The following is a 21198-nucleotide window of genomic DNA, read 5'->3' as shown; positions in this document are numbered from 1 at the left end:
TACCTTGTTGATGGGCAGTCATTTTACGAGTGGCAAAAATGTTTAGTTTTGGAAGTTAAGAAAGGTATAGGTAAGATGCTATGTACTGTCTATTTTGACAGGTAGTGGCTCTCCAGGGTCTCACATAGAAGTCTTTCACATCACCTTCTATCTGACCCTTTTAACTGGATTTAACCTGGAATCTTCCACATGTAGAAGGGATGCTCTGCCACTCAGTGGCCATCCCTTCCATCACCCTACTTTACTATTAGAAGGAATGACAGATACGTGGCAGGAAACTTAAGAGAGACAGAAGATTGTATTCTGAATTCTTCCATAAATTGTTCACTTACCTGCCTCATCATACGACATAGTCAACTTTTCCAGCATTTCTTTGTCAATTGACAAAATTTGTTGTTCTAAGATGGTCTGGTAGGATAATACACTATTCTCCTTATCTTTCTCATAGTCTTGCAGATGCTGTTTTAGGACTTCTGGTAAGCGAGACTTCACATATTCTGCTGCTGACTAAAGGAAAGAAAGGAAAAAAAGAGGTCAGTTAGCTAGTGTAATACATTACACTATTTTGGACACGTGAATGTACATTTCCACAAAAATATGGATAAAATGGCGATACTAAGGTGACACTTTCACAAAATCCAAAACATTAGAAGTTGGCGGGCGGGGGGTGGGGGGGAATCAAGCATCTCTATTTTCTTCATTAGGTTGGCCAAAAGTCGAGCGTTAAACGTTTCAATTTTTTTTACTTTTTCATTATATTATTTTTAATTTCTGAACTATATCTGCTTGTTCAACAATTTAGTGTGACACTAAAGTGCTATCAGCATTTACCTCCATTTTAAACGATTTCTTTGAGGCTGACCCTACCATTAGGCAAGGTTAGGTAGCCCACTTCAGATGACAACTTTTGTGGTACCATTAACACAAGCAACAAATTGTCATTTATTTACAGTGCCATCCTAAGCAGAGTTACACCCTTCTAAGTCGATGTATTATTATACTTTATTATAAAGTTAATGTATTATTACACTTCGACTATCATAGTAGTATCAGAGGAGTTATATGCTTGGGCTTGCTTAGACTCTTGCTACATTAGTTCTTTTAAATATTAACTATCTACTACTTTTTCATAGTAGATAGCACTGTGAGCTGCACATCTGTTTTTTAAAAAACACATCATATCCTAGTTCTGGTCTTTCAGCAGACATTGTAACAAAAACAGAAAACCTTAAAATCATCATAAATTATCACTATGAGAACAAACCAATCCATTAACTTGACGGTGCTGTTGGATCCTGGCCTACAACTGGAGGACCAGATCTCTTCTGTAGCATGTAGTGCCTTTTATCAGTTTCAGCTGATCCAACAGTAATGGCCATTCCTCAAAAGTGCGATCTGGCCACAGAGATCAATGTTCTGATTATATACGGATTAGATCACCATAATGCACTTTATGTGGGGCTGCCTTCAAAAATGGTCCCGGAAACTTCTGCTTGTCTAAAAGCAGCCAGGCGGTTGTCAGGATTGGGATTAGGGACCCCGTTCCCCCAGCCTTCACTTCCTTGTTGTGCGTGCCACTTCCTTGGCATGACAAGGAAGTACTTGGGAGCGTGTGAGGTGAGTACTCCCAAGGCGTGTGCCCCCCAACTCCCCAAGTCTGGGATGCAGGGGACCTGGGAATGCTAGTTGGGATACAGGGATCATATCACCCCAATGCTGAAAGATCTGCACTGGCTGCTCATTTGTTTCCGGGCACAATTCAAAGTGCTGGTTCCTACTTCTAAAGCCTTAAATGACTTGCAGCGGCCGGAGTACTTGAAGGACCACCTCCTCCCAAACCTGCCAGAAGATCTGCCTCTTAAGCCCTGATCTCTCTACCCCTGCCTTCAGAGGTGAGACAGGTGGCAACCACAGGCAAGGCTTTTTCAACAGTTGCACGGTGTTTGTGGAATGCCCTTCCTCCTGAGGCTCCCCTGGTGCCCACATGGCTTTCTTTGAGGCGCCAGCCAAAATATTTCTGTTCACTCAGGCCTTTAAGAGGCTGACTGTTTAAACACTATCAGTGGCCTGTTTTTATGATCTATGTTTTTATGCTGGGCCATTTTTTTAATGCTGAATTTTAATATCTTTTAATTTTTTATTGTTTTTATTTTGTAAGCCTCTTTGGGCTGGTTCCTGGAGAGATGGCATCAAAATGTTTTTAACAGCAATAACAATAACAACAACAATGAAGTAATTAAACATCTAGGCAATAGATGATGATGATGATGACGATGACAACAATGATAACAACAACAACAACAATAGACTAACTAAATAGCAGCATAGACAAGATAACAACTGAACAGCTTCAAACAGTTGCACTACTTGGAACATGCCACACCTCACTGACTCCTAAATTCTTGGATAAAATCCGAGCTGGTAAACAGCACAAACATTTGGCACACTGTGGTAACATCAAATAACAACTGCAACAAGCCAAGGACATAAAAACAGCATAAAAATGAGCATACTAAAAAACCACCATAAAACAGATAACAGTCTGGATAAAAAGAAATGTTTTGGCTTGGCATGCTTGATATATCAAATGCCACTGAGAGGTCTGGAAAAACCAACAGGGATGCATTCCCTGTCTCACTCTCCCAGTGAGGATTATCGGTCAGGGCAAACAAGGCTATTTCTGTCCCAAACCCGGATAGAAATGGGTCTAGATAATTTGCCTCCTCCAAGACTGTCTAAAGGCATGTAGCCAGTCTACCTTCCACCTTGAGTACCTTGCCCAAAAATGGAAGGCTAGCCAACTGGTCAGTATTTAAATAATGGCACAATTCTTATAACAACTGATCTCAAAAATAGCCACAGGCCAAGGTTTCAGTTCTCTGTGGGTGCGTCCCACAGTTTCTTCATGCATGCACTCACAAAATCTTTTGGCTCCTACTATTGTTTTAACTAGTGCTGAAGAAGGAAGATCCTAGCCTTAGATGGCACAGAGAAACCCGTGCATTGGGGATATGGCTTTCTCTTAATATTGTAAGAGTTGATTCACACATTACATACCAGTTGCGTTTGCTGTCTATAACCCAATATTTATAGCGACTTACAATATTGTTCTCTGTTCCTCCATTTTATCCTCATAACAACAATAAAGCTCATACTCTACCACTAATTTTTGTTAGTCTTACAGGTGCTACTGGACTCTTGCTCTTTTCCACAGCAATAACGTGAGGTGGGTTAAGCTGAGAGAAAGTGACAGGCCTAAGGTCACCCAGCAAGTTTCCGTAGCACAGCAGAAATCTGAACTTGTAACAACAAAAACAACGTGCGATTTATATACCGCCCTTCAGGATGACTTAACACCCACTCAGAGTGGTTTACAAAGTATGTCATTATTATCCCCACAAACAAGCACCCTGTGAGGTGGGTGGGGCTGAGAGAGCTCCTAGAACCTGTGACTGACCCAAGGTCACCCAGCTGGCTTCAAGTGAAGGAGTGGAGATGGGGAATCAAACCCAGTTCTCCAGATAAGAGTCCCGTGCTCTTAACCACTACACCAAACTGGCTCTCAGATCCTAGCTGAACACTCTAACCACTATACAACACTGGCTTCTCACAATGTTTTGCTGCTTTCAAGTATGAAATTTAGATGGAAATGTACTTAGCACACTGTGGCCAATCATAACTCCGCTGTGCACATTCTTTATATCCTCCTTTAATGACGATATAATGAAGTACATCTCCACCTTACATTTGTAGTGCAGAGATAGCATACATGACTGTCACAAAAGCATGAACTGTCCCTCAAAGACAGCTTGAAGTAAACAGAAGATGCCACTCTAAGTGGTTGCTTTCTTTGCTATCACTTTGCTATGGTGTAAACAAGAACGCACTTTCCATTTATATTGTTACATTTTATTGCTGTTGTACAGTCAGCATATGGTGAGCAAGTCACAACTGCTTACTGAATCAACAGTGTACTTGGATGACCCCAAGGCATCTCAGTTGGATGACTGCACAGTAACGCTTGATTTAGGCACAGTTCATCCTATTAGCTTTTGTTTGATTAAGTTATTCAGAACATCTATAGCAAATTGGGCACTTCAATCACAAACAAACTGTTGTTAAATCACCCTGGTTATTAGTCAGTAATACAAAGCAGCTCTACTTGTATAAATGGCCTGGGAGGCGTTCAAAATATGCAGACAATCAAAAGGCAATTCAGACGGATAGGACAAATTGTCTATGTTTCATGACCAACAGAATGTGCAAGCATTAGAATGGTAAAATGCAAACAATGATCTGAACTTGACAGGTTCTAAACATGATACTCAGTTTTGTTTTATATATACAGAAGAACCTCTTGGACATATTAGGCCAAACACATAGAAACACATGCTAAAAAAAAAGGCACAAGGGCAGAAAGTGAATAAACTAAATGTGAAAGTGAAACTAAACTGTTAACAAAGGTACAAATCATGACCCAATAAATTAATGGCTCTTGAATGTTTGGCGCAGGGAGCATCCCTGAGGCAGGAGAACAGCAGCTGAACCTTTCCCTCTTGCAGCAGAAGTCTAATGGCTCACCTTGCAGCACATGTTTTGCCATGTTAATTAAACACTAAAGTGGCGCAACTGAAAATGCTTGCCATAACAGAGACGGTTGAGCAAAATGGACAACAACAAAGCAGAAGCTTTAACTGAAGCTTTTCATGTTCAACATGACACAACAGTAACTGGAAAGTTTTGTCTCAGCTGTTTTTCAACACCCTATGATGTCAGCATCTTTAGCTTTCTTAAGGAGATGTTCACCATGCTTCATATACCCAGCAACAGCTTTGGAAATTTTTTTTTTAAAAAAATTGATTTATAGGTGTTCCAGATTACGAGTTTCAGTTTTCTGGAGTGTATGTCTCCAGCTACCTTACAAAGTGTTAATACTTTTTACTCAAGCACAAAAGGTTTAACCTGAATGTCGCAAAGGAATCACAACGCACGTGTGTCTCACTGGAAAGCGAGGAATTCTTTAAACAGCACATACCAGTTCTGTATGGCAGAGATTAAATGCCACAGTGCATCAAACTTGTGGCAGACACTAACACAAGGTGGCACAGCTGTGTTAAGTTAGAGAGACCCTGGATGCAATCAGGAGCGCTGCCACAATCTGCCACCTGCAAAGCATCCACATCACTGAAGTCTTTCTTTGCGGGGAAACAAAGGACCACTTCCAACATCATGATGTAGACGGGCTTTATTTTTCTTGCCTGACAATTTGCTCATCCCACTTTAACTCCACAGATTTTTGTAAATATCAACAATGCAACTACGTTTCTCAGATCAACACAGATTAATATGTGCCATGTTTGGATTCAGGATATTCCATGTGATCCAGCCGAGTTGGCAAGGCTCCAACATGACCAAAGGCAGTTGCAGACACAATTATGAACAAAGCCAAGCCACTGCAGAGGAGAGGTAGCCCAACAAGAAATTCAGCTTCTGGACTGGATCCAACCAGCTTTTAAACACAGTTTTGTCCAATCCCCATCCTTTCTCTAGACCCTGTCCTACGTGGCTTTTGTTCATGCAGGCCCCGTATTTCCCAGCATATCCTTTTTTGGGTGAGAGGATATCCCTCTTTCCTTTTTCACCTGCTTAAAAAACTGGTCAGATCTAACCCCACATGTGCATGCAATGGCATATAATGAAACTGTATCTTTTAAGATTGAACTTTGTGGTGTAATGTTAAAGTGTCTGACTAGGAACCGGGAGACCCAGGTTCAAGTCTCCGCTTTATCATGGAAGCATGCTGGGCGGCTTTGGACAAGACACACACGCTCTCAGCCTAATCTACCTCATGGGGTTCTTGTGAGGATAAAATGGAGGAGAGGAGAATGAAGGAAGCAAAGACAGGGAAAGGGAGCAACAGGAAGCCCAAGAGATCAGTGCACCCTTGTAGCATCCACAATAAAGACTTATGCATTATCCCCCTGCATGTGAGGGTGCATATCTCCTGAACTGGGGCAATGGATGCATTTCCCTATGACATCCTATGATGGATATTAAAAAGTCCCAAAACCAGAAGCAAAACTTACTATGCTTTCCACTCTCCTGAGAAATCCTTTGGGTTCTACCAACATGCAAAGGAGCCAGGAAGGGAGAGAATATCTCAGCGTTTAACAGCCATTCCACGAGATACAGTTAAGAATTGTGACACTAAGATTCATCCCTTTATTTTGTAAGCTACTTTGAGAACTTTTCAAGTTAAAAAGCAACTAATAAATGTATTGAATAAATAACTTTTATCAAAAAACATTCAAATGTCTGATTCAGCTCTTAGTCTCCAGGATGACCTTGCTGATTAGTTTTCATATACAACCTGATACACAGTTCCACTACTACCCCTGACTTGTGTCTAGCTCTAAATAGGACTGACAACACCAGGTTGGGAAATTCCTGGAGATTTTGAGGGTGGAGCCTGGAGAGAGTGGAGTTTGAAGAGGGGAGAGACTTCAGTGGCCTATAATTAGAGATGGGCATGAACAGAAAACCCCCCGAACATGATGTTCGTTGTTGCCATCCACGAACAGGGACTCACGAACAACCATGAACATGGCCCTGTTCACGAACATGTTCATGGTTGACTGTTTGTGGGGGCCAGCAGGCTCTCCTCCAGCCATCATCCAAGTCAAGATCCCTACTGTACCACTCCCAGAAACCTGACCTGAGCAGGCAGCAGGAAAGGTACCAATAATAAATAATAGCTTGGCTCCAGAGCCTAGCAGCAGCCCTGGAACTTGAAGGGGTAGATCCCTACCGCTCCACTCTCAGAAACCTTACCTGAACAGGCAGTAGGAAAGGTACCAATAATAAATAATAGCTTGGCCCAGAGTCTGGCAGCAATCCTGGAACTTGAAGGGGTAGATCCCTATCCCACCACACACACAGAAAATTCAAGCTCCAATGCACTCTATCAAAATGCCAACAGCAACAGTCTCTTTCCCTCTCCACTGTCTGCAAAGTCAGAGCTGGGTGCCCCCCTCCCCCCTGCTCTTTGCTCCTTTGCTGTAACAAATTTGGAGCTCCACACTTGAAAGGAAGACCTGCCTATCAAGCTAAATTGGGCTTAGATTGGGGTTTCCAGGGCAACAGCAGGAGTTCAGACAGAGTTCAGACAATCCCTGCCTAAGTTTCCAAGGGAATTGATTGCAGGTGCCAGACTATGAGTGGCTTGCTGTATTGTCTTTAAATATTCCGGAAGAATAAGGAACATTACCGGTTTTGGCTTCTGGGTAGGGAATGGCTGGCCACAACTAGAACTGCTGCCCCCCCCAATCTATGTTCACCAATTCACATGGATGCACTGCTTGGTGGATGGGTCTTTTATTAATAGAGCATTTCATGTGGACTGTGCACTCATAAATGGGTGACTCTTGAAAGCTTATACTGTGGAAATCTTGTTGGACTGTAAGGTGCTACTGGACTCAAATTTTGCTCTTCTACTACAGATCAACATGGCTACCCACCTGAAACATAAATGGGCTTGTATTTCCACAGTGCTCATGGTTGCTATGCTCTCTCACACCTGCCCCTGCCAGCAGCAATTCAACTTGCCATTTGGTATCAACACTGTAGCAAGATGGCCAATTTTCTTGTTATCACAGAAGAAAAACCTGTAGACACTATACAGGTGGGAACGGAGCAATTATTTCCCTTGGACAACCATCCATTCTGTAACCACAGAAGGCGCTTTGTTATGTTGACTCCTCAGCTCTATGCTTTCTCCTGCAAATACAGGATGCGATCATTACTTCTGGTTTTTGTATCCATTGCACTGCTTTAAAGTAGAAACTTTGTGTCCTTCTCTTGGCTGCAACTATAGCACAGTTCAGAAGAACTGGGAACAGACCCAGGTTAATCTTTGCACTTGCCTTCCTGTTTCCAAGGCAAATGGGCTAAATAAACAAAATGCTATATTTTATTGGTGCAAGTTAGCTATAACTTATCTCCTGTAATGCAACAGTCACATGATTTGCAGGTTTATATTTAGTTTCCCTAACTCTTCAGTTAATTGTATTAGGAAACCTAAAATATCACTGAAAGTTGCATTTTATTTGACTGGAAGCCAGGCAGTGCAGAACGAATGAAATTATTCCATAAAATGCAAATTAACCCGCAACACAAGCTTAAGATATTTAATGCTAGGTTTTAAATAGTCATTTGCTTCCAGCACTGGAAGGAAGACAGAGTAAAATGATTGCTATATAGTCTACTATCAGCATGCTCCCTGAACATTTCCAGGATTTCCTTGCAAGGGACTTGCAGTGTCTACAGATGTTTTGTATTGTTTGGACCAAATTAGATTTCCTTCTAAACACTGCAATATACAGTGTTGAACAACACACTACACTGTACTTTTTCTAGTTGTCTTGCTGGTCAGTAGAAAAGAGCAAGAGTCCAGGAGCACCTATAAGACTAACAAAATTTGTGGTAAGGTATGAGCTTTCGTAAGCCGCAGCTCTTGGGTAGCTCTTGTTGGCTACCCAATAAGATCTATCTTGTTGACCAGGCATATGATAATGCAAGGAAAATGAATGTTATCAATGTATCAAATTAGAATTGAGCTGGGCTAAAGAAAAAAATGAGGGAGACATTATAGGTCGAGTTGTAGGTGAACCCAATCTTGATGAGCCTATAGACATTTTTGGAATTTGAGTATGAGGAGTAGGCATCACCATAAAATACTGTCTTCCATAGGGTGAGAGTCAATTACAAAGCATGGGCATGATGCAATCTAAGCATTCTCCTATTTATTTATTTATTGCACTTCTAGACCGCCCTCCCTGTCAGATGGGCTCAGGGCAACACACAATTTGCAACATACAGTCTAAAAACAGTAAAAACATTATAAATAAACATTTAAAACACTATTCCATACAATAAAAATTTCTCAATTGGCAGATATAGATATTAAAATACAGCATTTTAGGCACAGGGCTTGGCTCTTACATCATGCCCTGCATCACACTTATGAGCTCCTGCATGGGTGGTGGATGGTCTTCAGAGGTATGGCCGGCGAGAGGACAGCCTAGCTCCCACCAAATGCCTGGCGGAACATCTCTGTCTTGCAGGCCCAGTGGAAAGATAACAAATCCCGCCGGGCCCTAGTTTCCTCAGACAGAGTTCCACCAGGTCGGAGCCAGGACCGAAAAGGCCCTGGCTCTGGTAGAGGCTAGACGGACCTCCCTGGGGCCAGGGACAATCAGCAGCTGCTTATTAGCTGATCGAAGCGACCTCCTATGATGGAGGCAGATGTTTTCTCAATCAGTGTTCCTTGCAAACACAGAGATGATGAGTCCTGCGTTCTTCTGAGGTGCCTCTTGACGACGACAAATGGATGCCTGGAAACCCATTGGTGGATGCCAGGGTGCCCACAGGTGCCAGGTTGAGGACAAATGCATTAGAAGATGGAAGAAACACAACAAATGATACAATTCTTGGACCTACTGTAGCACTATTACTATTGAATTTTAATGGTGAAGTCTATGAGCATAACCCAGACAAAGTAAAGTACTTTTAACTGTTCTATTAAGTTTGTTTCAGTTTCTCCAGCTGATATAAAATGGGATTTCAAAGCGCTTCCCCCACTCCTTCACTTGGGTGTCCCTCCTCATTTTTTTTATTTTTGTGGCATTTTAAGCATATGTTGAAATATCATTATCTATGAAAACTTAAGAAGAATCCAAGTTGTTCTTTGGAAGCCACGAAAGGCGGACAGATGGCAACCAGTTGCAAAATACGTTGTTGCGAACATATGGAAGGCATCTAACATGATTAAATTTAACATCTATAAGTTGCTTCCATGAGAGCCAGAATGGCAAGAAACCAGCAACAGCCCCACAGGCTCCTGAGGCACTTATGCAGGCAGTACATTACAATAAGCATTAGAGTAGACTGTGATGTGCGGCGGCACTTGAGACAGAAATCAAGGGTAACAGACTGTGTATGATTAAAACATAAGAAGAACCCTACTAGGTCAAATCAATGCTCCATCCAGTCCAGCATCCAGCTTCCCACAGTGACCGAATTAGTTGATCTCCAACGAGCGCTTTGAGTAATACCATCCCTGAAGATGGAGAATCTATTTAATTATCATGGTTAAACTGTTGATGATGGCTCAGTTCTTCATGATTTTGTTTGCTCCCTTCTTAAAGCCACCTATACTAGCGGCCTTCACCATATCCTGCGTGGTTTCACAAGTTAATTATACATTCTGTGACAAAGTACTTTATTTTGCTTGTCCTATATCTACTGTTCACAAAATTCATTGGTTGCCCCCAAGTCCATATCATTACCCAAGGTGAGGAGGTTTTATTATGAGATATTTTAAACGATTATGCATTTTAATCCCTCCTATGGAAATGTGTAGAAGTTCATAGATTTTACCTTGTTGGATACTTGATTTTGTTTTGTACTGCTGCAATGGCTTTTTTTTTTTTTGCTAATGCAACAGATTACATATATTAACCAAGGTATAAAGAAAGCCCATAGGAGCACAGCCAGTTCTCTTCTCTCTTTCTAAACTAATGACTAGTGAAATTCTCTTTGTTTCTATTTAGAAGCGACTCTTGGGGATTTCCTGGGGAATTTTTCTTGGGGAATTCTTTTTTAAAATCCTGGCTTTTTCTAAGAATTCATCTTGCTCATAATATGAACCTGGGTGGGACAGCTTCTCCTGCTGTTTCCCAGGAGAGAATCAAAAGCAGGAGAGGATTCGCAGTAGCATCAGAGATCCCGTTTTTAATATCTGGGTGCTCCATGATTATTTTCTCTCTCAGGCAATGATGTTCCTTCCTGAGCATGCAGGAGAATGTTCACTGCTAACAACATTCCACGCATTTCTCACCAGCAACAGACTCCCATGTGATCATCCAAGACTTAAAGATGAGGCGTCCAGCACTACTAAAACCTGGCTGAACTTTGGTGAGCATTTTGGCTAATTTGCAATGATCTGATATTTTCCAAATTGAGGAAATTATTCTTTGAGCTCCCCCATTTCCAAAAGCTAGTACCATCAGTATTCCAAACTATCCCTGCACAAATTCTGATGAACCAAGCAGAGTTTAGGCCACCAGCCAGATTACCTTTCTGTTTTTCCTACTTGCCAGGGACTCAAAAAGCAGAAAGATGGATGTCAAACATCTAGCTGGCCATGATACCTGCTGATGGGCTGTATTTGTTCTGTCTGTCTGAGGCTGTGTGCTTAACACCAATTTTTTTTGTGGGTAAAGATGCATAAAACAAAATTTTGTGATGTTTTTGGGTTGTTTATTGTAATCATGTGCAATAGAAACATATCCCATTTAATAATGGTTTCCTTTGAAATAAGTTCAATTTCTTTTACTTTGTCAGTTACACTCCTAGCTAGGCTCCTGTGCTATTATTTTGTGTACTTTTGTCCACTTTAGGATTGTCATTTTTTAAACTAGTTCAGCACAGCTCAAGAGTTCAATCAATGTAAATGGGCTGCTAACCAAGAGTATGGTACAGTAGGTAGAAAAAGACAACTGCTGGAACAGAAAAGGCCTTTTTTTAAAAAACAGACATATATATATATATATATATATATATATATATATATATATATATATATATATATATATATATATATATATATATATATATATATAACATGTTGAAATACATTTCTTTTTCCTCCAAGAAGTCCATGCACTTCTCCTCAAACTCTCTCTGCCTCCTTCTCTCATCCCTCATTACCCCTTGCCTTTACATGACAAGATATTCCAGAGTTTCATCTTTCATTACTTTGGAGGACAGACAAGGTTTGGTTGCCCTTGGCAGATACTTGGCATTCATGCCAAATGGGCCATGACGATACAAACAACAGCCACTGAAACACATTTTAATTCACTTGGTTGTACTTTTAAAATTCATTTTCCTTACAGTTAACATATCATTAACTTTTGACATCTGGTCTTTGGATTTAGGCTTTGTGGAAAAACAACATTAAGATGAACAGGATAGTCCAGAAGAGAGGAATGGTAAAGTATTCAATTGCAGAACATTAAAATTTGTGGTACGGCTATCATGTGCGATTGACCTGCATGATTAATCTAAACTGATTAGCGTGCTGTGGGATTATGATGACTTTTTCTGATTTTATAATCTAAGCAGAAGTGTTTTCACAGTCTCCTTAACTTCAGATTCCATAGTTACAAAAGAGAAAAAACACGGGCCAAACCCCACTTTTTACAAGTCTGAACCATTTTATTATTATTTTTTTGGCATAAAGTAATGGCTGACACATAATATTTGAATGTTTTTTACTGGCAACTGAACCTTATTTAAAGAAGGAAGGGCTATTTTGATGGTCCTTAAACGTTTAAAAGTTATATTGATGAGAAACAGAGGGTAAGTAAAGAATACTGGCTGGAACTAGCTGAAATGTTGTAAGATGGCTCTGCAGATGCGCTCAGTCTTAACCAGTGAAAAGCATGGTAATGAGTTATATTAGCGATAATATCAAATCAATAGAAATTATAACCCAGGTGGATGAAATATTATGGGAAACTCAAACTCTAGTGATATGAAGTAATTTAACTGGAAATGGTAAGGATTTTATCATTTCAAAGGAAAGAAAATTAAATACGACAGTATGACTGCCCAGTATCATTTCTTTCAGATATGAAGTGGCAGATCTCATTAAAAATGCAGATCTGTATGAAAATTGTATACATTTGAAAATATTCCTACTATTAGACAATACTAAGGCATTACTCAGGAGGAATGTTCAGGTATCTCTCTCCAGAAATAAAAACACTCAGTTTTTCTAAACAAATGGGACAGAGATCTGTGTTTTCCAATTCTCTTTCATATACAACATGGGATTTGGTGGTGTACATCGTCTCGACTAGAGATGGGCACGAACCAGAAAAAAAACAAACCATGAGGTTCATGGTTCGTCATGTTTCACGAACCACGAACTTTCACGAACCTGCCCCGGTTCATGAATTGGTTCGTTTTGGTGTGTGAAAATGTCACTTCTGGGCCAGCAAATCGCCACTTCTGGGTCAGCAGAAGGTCACTTCCAGGTCAGCAGAAGGTCACTTCCGGATCAGCAGAAGGTCTGCTGGAAGTCAATCCTGTTGCCTAGGAAACTGATTGATCGGTGTCAGGCTGTCTGCAGTGATGAACTGAAAAACTAACCAAACGAACCAGCCTAAAGTTCGTGGTGGTTCATCAGAAATGGGATCTGATGAACCATTGGTTCATGAACCACGAACTAGCCTGGTTCGTCATGAATTTTGGTTTGTATTTCAGTTTGTGCCCATCTCTAATCTCGACTAATATCTGTTAACTTAAAGGAGAGCTTTGTAAGACCCATTTACATAACTTCTTATATGCTAAACAGATCTATTATCTGGAATACACTAAGATACAGGGGGAAATTGGGTTGGCTTTTCTGCATATATTTTGTAAATACAACATAGCTAGTATTTTATAATTTATTATTGCTCTATATTGATCTGGTAACTGGCTATTCAATTTCAGCAAGACCTTATTAGGTTATCTCAAAAATACTTTGGTGAAAAAAATAACAGATGATACTCAGTTTGTTAACACAAGGGATTATATTACTTTCTAGGGAAAAATTTTTTTGTTTGGTCTTAAGTTTGGTTTTTCTCAAGCATAAGATATAACAAACAAACACAGGTTTTTTTTACAGGTCAGAAATATATACATGGCAATATCTTGCATGTGCTGATAATCTGTTCAAAGCACGCATACATCCTCCTCTCCTACTATTCTCAAATTCACAGAAGCAGGGTTGTCAGGCCTGCCCGGGGCCCAAACCAGGGGTTGGTGGGAGGAGTCATGGGGGACAGGGGAAACGTACCCAAACTGGCAAATTGTAAGCAAAAATAGTCCCACATGGGGGCCTTTCCTTTATTGTCCTGCTGGGAATGACATCATTCCTGGAGTGACAATGAAGGCTCTGGAGCGTCTGGGAGCATGCTTCAGAGCTTCCTCCCTGCACTCCCCTGCCAGCCAGGTAAGAGATGGCAGGGGGACTGGGAATAGGTGGTGTCCCCCGGTTGGGGTGGGGGACCTGGGAACTCTACAGAAAACACCCCCTCAGATATGCATATATACACTGCATACACACTCCTCCACTCACAAATCTGTACAGTTGATTATAGCTGTCTCCTTACTCCTCTGCAAGTTCCTTCCAGCTCAGATAGGAGTTTTTTCTGTCTGTAGGTCTTTGCGCTGACACTTGTATTCCTTAGTGTTTGGGAGTGCTCCATGATTCCACAGATTCTTGGTCAGTAGCTAGGAAGGTTTCAAAGATTGTAGCCTGCATTTACATCCAGTGTTATCATTTTTAAGGATAAACTGGGCAAAACTATTATTATAGAGCAAATCTACACACACACACACACACACACACACACACACACACACACACACACACACACACACACACACACACACACACAATTCTTGATTAGATCAAAGAAAATGGATTCCTGAATTACAGCTAATAGTTTCATAAAGACCCCACTAGAGAGAGAGAGAACAGTCCTGGGCCTAGCACCACTCATAATGCCTGCAGCATGGATGGTATATTTGGGTCATTACAATGATTTATGGCAGTCTTTTTCAAATTCCGTTTGCAGGTCAGAAAAAGTTCTTTCCTTTATTATATATAAAACATGGTACAACCCTCACCACTAAACATGTTGGGGATGAAGACAGAAGAACAGAATTGGGGCTGGTTTAGAAATGCTAATGTGCCTTTTCAAGGTGGAGCTCTGGAAAAAAAGTTCTGAAAATCTGCAGAATGGGTTGCCTGTCTTTTGACTTGATTATATTCTTGATTTATGCATCTGTGATTTCTACAGCAAGATTTCTATTACTTCTTATTATAATGACATTTTAAAGGTATATGCCAGGATACCAGTCAAGGATGATGCCGTATCACTGTCAATAATAGTAAGGTGAAGAATGAAGGTATAAATGCATAAATGCAAATTGGCCGTTTAAAGACTCAATATTCAATCTCACAGACTGGTTGGTTTGTCATGCAAATTGCTGTGTCAGGATAAAGTCAAGGTCAATGCTTACCATGGGTAAAGAAGCCATTGTGATATATATCTTTAAATGTTACATCATGGGTGAGAGTAATTTAAGTTTCTTATTGGTGCTGTCTCTCTTGGGAGGTCTGAAGCCAAAAATGAAAGGAGTATCTTTGGGCCCTTTCTCATTGGTATTTCATATCAACCTGTACTGGCTCACATTTACCCTGAGATTATTCATCACCATAATCTGAAATCCCAGGCATGGATGTTCCTCATGTAAACATATATCTTTTTTTAAAGCCAAGTTTCTGATTATGTGAATGTTTTGGATTCTATTATGCTATTACATTTGTGATAATTTGTTCTGTATACTTAATCTTTGAGGCATTCTTTGCCAATCAGGACAAGTTAGTTAAGAAATAAGATCATCCAGAGATCCCACAAATATTAGTTTCTTGACGCATCTATGGTTAATCCGGGAACAATCTTTCAACTAACTTTTTTGAAAATAAAAAAGCTTTCTTTTAATTTAATTGTACATAAATGTGATTTGTATAGCAAGAGTTCTATTCCTACAAATGCAGCAATCATTTAAAACTAGCTGCAAGGATGTGCGCTTTAAAGGTGTGTCAAAAGATAAGGAACGCCTGCACTAGCATATACAGTTATAACTACCAGTTCAAGGTTGAGGCAATATTGTTCAATTTTGTAAAAGCAGAGTAGCATCAACAAAACTAGAACTCAACAGTAAAAACAGAAATATCAGTTATCTGTTATGCCTTTTGCCAAGCAAATATATTAACAAAAAAACCCCCAAAACAAATGGAGATGATTTGGTTTCATTTAACACCATCACACGTTTTAGAATAAGTGAAGCTCATGAAATTTTACACAGACTGCCCTTGCTTGAAGGCTAGCTAGTTGTTCCTGACAATTATTTTGCTTAATATGCACATCTACCAACAGGATAGTTCCAGGTTAATTGTTGCCCCAAGTAAAGTGCACCCATCCTGTCCTGGACCGATGCCGCCAGCAGCAGCTGGGTTCCAAGCATGACCTCTGCAGCAATTCTGCAAAACCTTGTACCTGGCTGGCAGCAGTGTTGGCCCAGGAGATAATACAAATTACCTCTCAGGCCCCTCATGGCTGGTAGCCAAGCAAGCTCTTTAGGGGCATCGGCACCCTTCTTGTTGTGCCACCCCTAGTAGTTGTAAAGGGGTTGACCTGAGAAATGGTCCTTCTAGCAAGAGACAATTAACTTATGGAATCCACTACCACAAGATGTGCTCAATGGCAAACAGCTTTGGTGACCTTTAAACAGGTTGAGAAAAATATCATATCGAATCTGCATATCATGGGCTGAGTACTAGATGCTGGGGGCAGGCAGGTAAGAGTGGATACCTATCATGCCCTGCTTATGAACATGTAAAGACAGCTGGCAGCACACTGTCAAGAAGACAGAACGCTGACCCAGCAGAGCAATAATGATGATGTTCTTAGAACATAACTATTTAACATGAGCACCCAGAGAGGTAGCACTCAATCCAAAGCTGCATAGACCAATAAAAATGTATATATTTCAGATGTGTGTATACTTACAGCATCGTGACATATATTCCAGTGCAGCATTGAACCTTGTTAAAGCAGAGCTGAGAAAAATGTCCTCTGCAAAAGGGTTTTGCTTTGGGAAATATTTGAGGCATGTGTGACATATCACTCTGGTTCATGACTGCCTGTAAAACGTTAACAGATTTTTAAATGAAGCTGGAAAGCCACTGAGCTTTTTATAGATGTATACGATGATGTGTGAAGAATATGTGCTTGTCTTTTTCATTCCACTTTGCACTGTACAGTGATCCTGTACTGATCATTGAAGATGTTTCTCTTTATTACAGAGGCAGAAAAACTGGGGGAAAATGAGATTGGTTACTATAAAAATGCAATTAGATTTGGGGAAAACACAGCTGAAAACACTGCGAGTCAATCTTCTTTGAAGATGAGGCCCTGGAGAAACTCATACTCAGGTTTAATACTGTTCAAGGAAATATATCTGTAGTTCAGCTGAACAAAAACACTTTTAACAGCCTTGATTCTTATAGCTATATCAGTGTACCTCACTCTTCAGGTACGCCTTTTTGGTTGTTCTTTGACAAAAGGAGTCCCATCAACTACACCAAGTCAAACCGATTTTGAATTCTAGCCCAGAAATCCGTTCAGAGAGATATTTTTGAATGAATGGAAATGGAATCTAAAATCTCTTGATTGCCATAACTATGTGCAAGGAAACCAAGAGCTCTTAGGTTTGGGGTGGGGTGGGGTGGGGTGGGGGAGCGAAACTTCCCTGAACCACTTTTGGGGCAAAGGGTCAGGATGTATTTGACTGGCATTCTGAAACTCTTTTTAATGAAAAAAAAACTTTGCTACAGTAAACACTCAACAGTGGAAAATGGCAATTTAAGCTAATAGAGAACACATGAGCAAGCCCTACCGGGTAAAAGTGTAATTATTGGCTTAAAATAGATGTTGAAAAACCTGCACCAGATCACTTAAACATTATTTTTCTAATCCTAGTCCATTAGTGTCCAGAGCACTAAACCTCAGTTAGCGGAAAGACATTAGAATTCACTGTAGTCTTAGCCAGAGACAGATCTTCTCTTTGATTAGTCATTAGGTTTGGGGTTGGCATATGGGCCACTGTGTAGAGCTGCTGCCTTCTTGCACGAATTCTTACATTTTAATGTATTTAATGTATTCTAATGTGATTTTTATTAATTGATGTTACCTACTTTGAGCCTGCTTGCAGCAAGTGCGGGTTATAAATCTAATGAACAACAACAACGACAATAATAATTCGGACAACACTAGAGTAAGTCAGTAAAGAATGGTAACTGGTATCCCTGAAGTTCAGTATTTGACTGGATCATATTGGTACCTGACCATTACATACGTAAATTGACATCTCAAGGAGGAACGGAGCGAAGAGGAAGCACTGCCCACTAAATTACACATTTCTCCACAGTCATTTAAATAAACCTTTTATAAAAACCTCAGAGGGACATCCTGTAATACTTGCACTTTGTAACAGCCTCCATCTGAGAAGTAATTAAGTGTCCTTCAGCTGCAGTCTATTTTCCTACATCATGTCTTTTTGCTTAATGAAAAATCTATAGTAAAACCAAAGGAACTTTAAAATCCATATTAATTGCTGAAGACTAGTATTCTGTGTGCAAGGAAGCAACTGCAGGGCTTAGAGTGACTCACACCTCCCCCGTAAATCTATTCAGGAAGACTAATGGGGTGAAGAAAAGTGGCACATCTATGTTAATAATGTGTGTTTTGGAGCTTTCAAAAGTGCCAGCATGGATCGCAAGAGCAGTCTTTTAATATTATAAGCAATAATTTATACAAAGTAAAGTGCAAGTGCAAAGTAGTTTACAGATTTTGCCATGTCCACCTTTGCAGGTAGGTTGCTATTTTTACCTCACAGAAGGAATACTAAGACTGAAAGAGAATGATGGGCACACGGCCACCACAGGGATTTGAGGAAAACTCTATCAAGACTTACCATTAGAGAACTGTAACAGCCTTCATAAACCATCTAATCCAAATCTCTGCTCAGTGTAGGAAATCCAAAGCTAGAGGATTCTTGACAGATGGCTGTTTGGCCTACCTAACTTTTAGCAAACTGGTGTTGCTGTTAAACTACTCTCACCATTAAGAAGTTTTATCCTAATGCTGAACCATGCTCTACCTTCCTTATTTACATTATTTATAGTCCGCCTTTCTCACTGAGACTCAAGGTGGATTTATGCCAATTAGACATAGGGCCAAACTAGATGATACTGTGTCCTCAAGTCCATTATGGAAACGCAGTGTCATTTTTACTTTTAAAAATCCTGCTGGGAAGCACGGCATAAAGGGTACGGTCTAGTTTTGCCCTCTGAAGCAGCAAAGAACAAATCTTCTATGCCTTCTATGTGAAAGACATATTTATTTATTTTATTTATTTATTCAATTTATATACTGCCCATCCCCAGGGGCTCTGGGCGGTGTCGAAGGCTTTCACAGATCTCTGAAAGACCTTCAGAGATCTACTTTTAGGAGGCTCTTAAGACATAACCTGATTATCTATCGACAGATCCAGGTCTGGGAACCCATGTCACTACCAACCAGTAGTGAAATGGGTAGGAAGGAAGGCATGATCAGCAGTAGAAAATAGGACGGGTGCTTAATCCATCCCCTTCCCAACACCTTCCACCTGTCACTTCTTCCAGTTGCTTCCCCCTTCCCCAGTTAGGGTTCTGGTTACATTTGTCACATCACGGGGAAGTAGTGGGTGAGGAAGGGTCAGGTATCCCCACATCCAAAAGCCCCTGAAGCAGAAGCACATCCTTTTTCTACAGTTTTGCAGCTGCCTGGTAGCACCCTACAGTAGGTTCCCAGCGCTGGCTCTGCTGCTGAACCTCTGGTTTGGCTCAAAGCTACTAATATTTAAAGAACAATCCAGCTATTTCTGCAATCAGGAAAGTAAACGGCAACTTATCTTTGAAAGGCTAGTGAACCTCTTCACGTTTTCATAGATCCTTTGCTGTTCCTACCAAGTTCTTTGCTCCTTTTGAGACTTACCATTTGCCTGCTTATGGTGGGCAAACTCCTGGGAAACTTGATTACTGCTGGCCGCAAGAAAAATAAAGGGGGGAGGGGAAGGCTTTGGCTAGTCACTGGCATGTCACTTCCAGGCACAACCTGGAAATGATGGTACATGACATCCCCCACTGGTTGCCAACCTCCGCCAGGTAACCCTACTCCCCCTACTCTCTCAGCCTCCTGTGAAACAGTGCTGGTGTGTCCGCAAAGAAGACGTTATGCAGAAGGTGATTGTGATCAGAAAGACCAAATCATAAAGAATAACTTTTAACTCATTGCTGCCCCCACGCAAGTGCCCAACATTATTACTAAGTGCCTCCCCCTCCATGCAAGAAGAAGAATAACACTCCAGAGAAAGCAACTTAACTGGTGTAGGTTAATTTGTGATATATACATACGGTACATAGATCTCAGGCATACGTTCAATGAGACCCCTGTGACCAATGGCCACCAGCCAACTCTTTAATGTTACGTTTGATTCCAGTTCACTGTGTGCTATTTTTAAGGGCCTGAGGGAGAAATATAGGGATTTTATCTTCAGGGCAGAGTACGTAGTATAAAACAACTCTGTCAGAAGTCACTGCAAATGGAGAGAAAGTGCTGTTGGAAGTTCCAAATGTCTCTCATTGGCCCTCAAAAGGTTTGTTCATCAAATATTGCACACAGGGCTTTTTTTCAGCTGGAACGCGGTGGAACGGAGTTCCGGAACCTCTTGAAAATGGTCACATGTCTGGTGGCCCCGCCCCCTGATCTCCAGACAGAGGGGAGGAGGGCAATCTAAACTCCCCTCTGTCTGGAGATCAGGGGGCGGGGCCACCAGACATGTGACCATTTTCTCCAAGGGCAACCCACTGAGATCCCCCACCTCTTTTTCCAGAAAAAATGCCCTAATTGCATACTATCATGGGGCTGTATGGCTCCAGTTAAGAAGAACTGAAGTAAGTTCTTCATTTTCATCAAATTATGTACAGCACATAACATTGTTTTGGGTTAACCATATGTATCTGCTGGAAGTCACAGACTTTTTTGGATGTGTGTGTTGGGGTGGGGGGTGGGGAAGAGAATAAAAATGTTGGCCTTGGATATTTATGTTACATCGTACAGTTTGAAATGTTTGACCAGCAAATTCTCTGTCATTAAAGCAGTAATTCTCAAACTGTGTGCTAAGGCATAGGAACAAGCTATGAGGGAGCTGAAATAAATAAATAAATACGCAAAGTCTTCCGAGAGACCAGAGTACTATAGAACATGTTTACCTTGTCTCTGCATAATTCACTGTTCTGGTCCTGAACTCCTTCCAAACAGCTTCCGTTCAGGATGGATAATTCTATTACACTTCTGCACTCTGTGTAATTGGATCATTCAATCAATCCTGATGAAAAATCACAGCAAATCTCTGCTCCTCTCTCCGAGGAAGCTACTTTTGTGTCTCTGACTGAGTCCCTGTTCTGTCTTT

General features: G+C 40.8%; 1 protein-coding gene across 2 annotated transcripts in view; it reads right to left on the bottom strand.

Moving 5' to 3' along the window:
* Positions 1-21198, bottom strand: part of PPM1L (protein phosphatase, Mg2+/Mn2+ dependent 1L) — a 217863-nt gene that overhangs the window by 57113 nt on the left and 139552 nt on the right. For both annotated transcript variants that reach the window (XM_054983164.1, XM_054983163.1), the window contains one exon: positions 333-507. In XM_054983164.1, coding sequence (XP_054839139.1) covers positions 333-369 — 37 coding nt within the window. In that variant the 5' untranslated portion in view covers positions 370-507. The remainder of the gene's footprint in view (positions 1-332; positions 508-21198) is intronic.

Source organism: Eublepharis macularius, chromosome 6, assembly GCF_028583425.1.
Source record: "Eublepharis macularius isolate TG4126 chromosome 6, MPM_Emac_v1.0, whole genome shotgun sequence".
NCBI lineage: Eukaryota > Metazoa > Chordata > Lepidosauria > Squamata > Eublepharidae > Eublepharis > Eublepharis macularius.
Note: the sequence above shows the minus strand (reverse complement) of the source record. Positions and strands in the feature narration are given on the sequence as shown.